Source organism: Nerophis ophidion, linkage group LG04 (assembly GCF_033978795.1).
Source record: "Nerophis ophidion isolate RoL-2023_Sa linkage group LG04, RoL_Noph_v1.0, whole genome shotgun sequence".
Classification (NCBI taxonomy): Eukaryota; Metazoa; Chordata; class Actinopteri; order Syngnathiformes; family Syngnathidae; genus Nerophis; species Nerophis ophidion.
This window is the reverse complement of record NC_084614.1, coordinates 15,212,283-15,215,965: the sequence shown is the minus strand read 5'-3', so window position 1 is coordinate 15,215,965 and position 3,683 is coordinate 15,212,283. Positions and strand designations below refer to the sequence as shown.

The 3,683-nt window shown below is 35.5% G+C and overlaps 1 protein-coding gene across 1 annotated transcript in view; it reads right to left on the bottom strand.

The window, feature by feature from the left end:
- LOC133550981 (cilia- and flagella-associated protein 69-like) overlaps positions 1-3,626 on the bottom strand; it is a 41,804-nt gene extending 38,178 nt beyond the window's left edge. Inside the window, exon 1 of the mRNA XM_061897198.1 lies at positions 3,087-3,626. Coding sequence (XP_061753182.1) covers positions 3,087-3,188 — 102 coding nt within the window. The 5' untranslated portion in view covers positions 3,189-3,626. The remainder of the gene's footprint in view (positions 1-3,086) is intronic.
- Between the last annotated feature and the right edge of the window lie 57 nt (positions 3,627-3,683).

Here is a 3,683-nt window from a genome sequence, read left to right as displayed (position 1 = left end):
TTTTCACCCAATAAAATTTTTTTAGGTGGAATATTTGAGATTATATAATAATTGGAGCCTTAATTTTGGATTTTGATTCATTATTATTTTTGGAGCAATGACACTTAAAAACAAATCACACAAAAATAATTGGGTTCCAAAAGTGTCCTACTCATTAAAATGTTAAAAAATAAACTACATTTTTTTTTTTACCGTCTACTTTTAGCAGAATAAACTCGAGATCAACTTCAGGTCTATCCGTCAATTATTAGTTTTATTGTCATTTATGTTTTTTGTTTGTTTTAAGCCCTTCTTTAAAAAAAAAAAATTAAAAAAACAGCTCAGTTTTTTTATATGGCAAATCACAAAATATGCAACATTTCCCCAAAAATATATCAAAGTGGAATATTTAATGTGACGTAATCGGAGCCTTGAATAGGTCAATAATTCAACTTTTAGCAGAATAAACTCGAGATCAACTTCAGATCTATCCGTCAATTATTAGTTTTATTGACGTTATTTTTTTTGTTTGTTTTAAGCCCTTCTTTAAAAAAAAAAAAAAAAAAGCTCAGTTTTTTTATATGGCAAAACCCAAAATATGCAACATTTTCCCCAAAAATATATCAAAGTGGAATATATAACGTGACGTAATCGGATCCTTGAATAGGTCAATAATTCAAAATGACATTGATTTTGATTCATTATTATTTTTAAAAGAAAGAAAAAGCCTGCATGGCAGCTTTGTGTTATAAGAGTATAGCATTGCAACAATATATTGTTACATTTCACCTCTTTGCTCTTGTATACCACTTTTTATGTTTTTTATTCTTTTCAATTGAATTCATACCAGAGACTATAACAATTGGATATGTTACCTCCCTGCTTGGCACTCAGCATTAAGGGTTGGAATTGGGGGTTAAATCACCAAAAATGATACCCGGGCGCGGCACCGCTGCTGCTCACTGCTCCCCTCACCTCCCAGGGGGTGATCAAGGGTGATGGGTCAAATGCAGACAATAATTTCGCCACATCTAGTATGTGTGTGACAATCATTGGTACTTTAACTTTAACTTAAAATGTGCCGTGGGGCCGTTAAAAAATAACCTGCGGGCCGCACTTTGGACACCCCTGGACTAGACTGTCTAAGTTGAACTGGGGTGGCTAATTGTTATTTTGGCAACCTATAGCAGTCACAGTAAGTCATTACATCAAGATCACGAAGCAGCACGTCGAATGATGCGGACACGTTTGTTACTGAAAACTTCCTAATATGCTTCTGCTTCTATCTGTGTTGGCCCTGCAATGAGGTGGCGACTTGTCCAGGGCGTACCCCGCCTTCCGCCCGATTGTAGCTGAGATAGGCACAAGTGCCCCCGGCGACCCCAAAGGGAATAGGCCAGGGGTCAGCAACCTTTTTGAAACCAAGAGCTACTTCTTGGGTACTGATTAATGCGAAGGGCTACCAGTTTGATACACACTTAAATAAATTGCCAGAATTAGCCAATTTGCTCAATTTACCTTTAATAAATAAATCTATATGTATATAAAAAAATGTTTTTTTTGTCTGTCATTCCGTCGTAGATTTTTTTTCCTTTTACGGAAGGTTTTTTGTAGAGAATAAATGATGAAAAAAACTGTTAATTGAACGGTTTAAAAGAGGAGAAAACACAAAAAAAATTAAAATTACATTTTGAAACATAGTTTATCTTCAATCTCGACTCTTTAAAATTCAAAATTCAACCGAAAAAAAGAAGACAAAAAGCAAGCTAATTCAAATATTTTTGAAAAATTTAAAAAATAATTTATGGAACATCATTACTCATTTTTCCTGATTAAGATTAAGTTTAGAATTTTGATGACATGTTTTAAATAGTTTAAAATTCAATCTGCACTTTGTTAGAATATATAACAAATTGGACCAAGCTATAATTCTAACAAAGACAAATCATTATTTCTTCTAGCTTTTCCAGAACAAAAATTTTAAATGTGAAGTGAATTATATAGCGCTTTTCTCTAGTGACTCAAAGCGCTTTTACATAGTGAAACCCAATATCTAAGTTACATTTAAACCAGTGTGGGTGGCACTGGGAGCAGGTGGGTAAAGTGTCTTGCCCAAGGACACAACGGCAGTGACTTGGATGGCGGAAGAGGGAATCGAACCTGCAACCCTTTATGTTGCTGGCACAGCCACTCTACCAACCGAGCTATGCCGCCCCAAAAGAAATTCAAAAGACTTTGAGATAAGATTCAAACTTGATTCTACAGATTTTCTAGATCTGCCAGAATAATTTTTTGGAATTCTAATCATAAGTTTGAAGAAATATTTCACAAATATTCTTCGTCGAAAAAACTTAAGCTAAAATTAAGAATTAAATTCAAATGTATTTATTATTCTTTACAATAAAAAAAAATACTTAAACATTGATTCAAATTGTCAGGAAAGAAAAGGAAGGAATTTAAACGGTAAAAAGGTATATGTGTTTAAAAATCCTAAAATCATTTTTAAGGTTGTATTTTTCCTCTAAAATTTTCTTTCTGAAAGTTATAAGAAGCAAAGTAAAAATAAATTAATTAATGTATTTAAACAAGTGAAGACCAAGTCTTTAAAATATTTTCTTGGATTTTCAAATACTATTTTAGTTTTGTTTCTCTTAGAATTAAAAATGTCGAGCGAAGTGAGACCAGCTTGCTAGTAAATGAATACAATTTAAAAATAGACGCAGCTCACTGGTAAGTGAGCTGCTATTTGAGCTATTTGCTGTTTGAGCTATTTTTAGAACAGGCCAGCGGGCGACTCATCTGGTTCTTACGGGCGACCTGGTGCCCGCGGGCACCGCGTTGATGACCCCTGGTATAAGCAGTAGAAAATGGATGGATGGATGGAACATACAAAATACTTTTTATTTTTTTACTGGGGAAAATAAAATATTTGTGTTGCAACTTGCCTGTGCACTACATAAATAAAGTTTGATTGATTTAATTAGAACATTACATAGTCGTGCAGACTACAACCATAAGAAATAAGATAAGGCATTAAATATAAGTCAATCATTTCATCTCTTAATGATTAAAAAATGTATGTTAATATAAGGTAAAAATAAAGTTACCTGCTCAACATGGTCTGTAACCCTTGGCCTCACAACAGCTACGTCCACTTTCCTCCTGTGCGCAACTCCACATGGATCCATTGTTTTCATAAAGTGCAGCATTAAACTCCAGCCATTGTTTATTTACGCAAATCCCCTAAATGCAAGCGCTGTCAGTGAATGACTACGAACCGAATGGGTTATTCATCTAAAGACAACTTTTAAAAAAAATAGCCTCGGTAAAAAGAAACTTTTAACGGTGATGGCGAACATCTTCTCTCTTTGTCAAAATGCTGCCTCAAGTCTGATGGTGCGTTCCTTTTCCCTTGGAAATCGAAACTTCCGGTTTCTCGTTTGGTGTGGGGTGGGGACTTGGAGACCCACTACGTAAAACGGCGAAAGATACTTATTATTTACTGCTTATCACCAACTTTGACACCCGGGTGTGGTCCACGACGTCACGCGCGTTTGCCGTTTTGCTCACAATGGACAATGACGTCAACGCCGTCCGGGTTGTCCGATTTCCAAGGTTCCTAAAAGGCGGCGTGGTGGTTTTGTTAATCCCCCGTTGCCATGGCGATCCGGTTCGGCGACGGCAAGCCAGGAGAGTCAAACAAG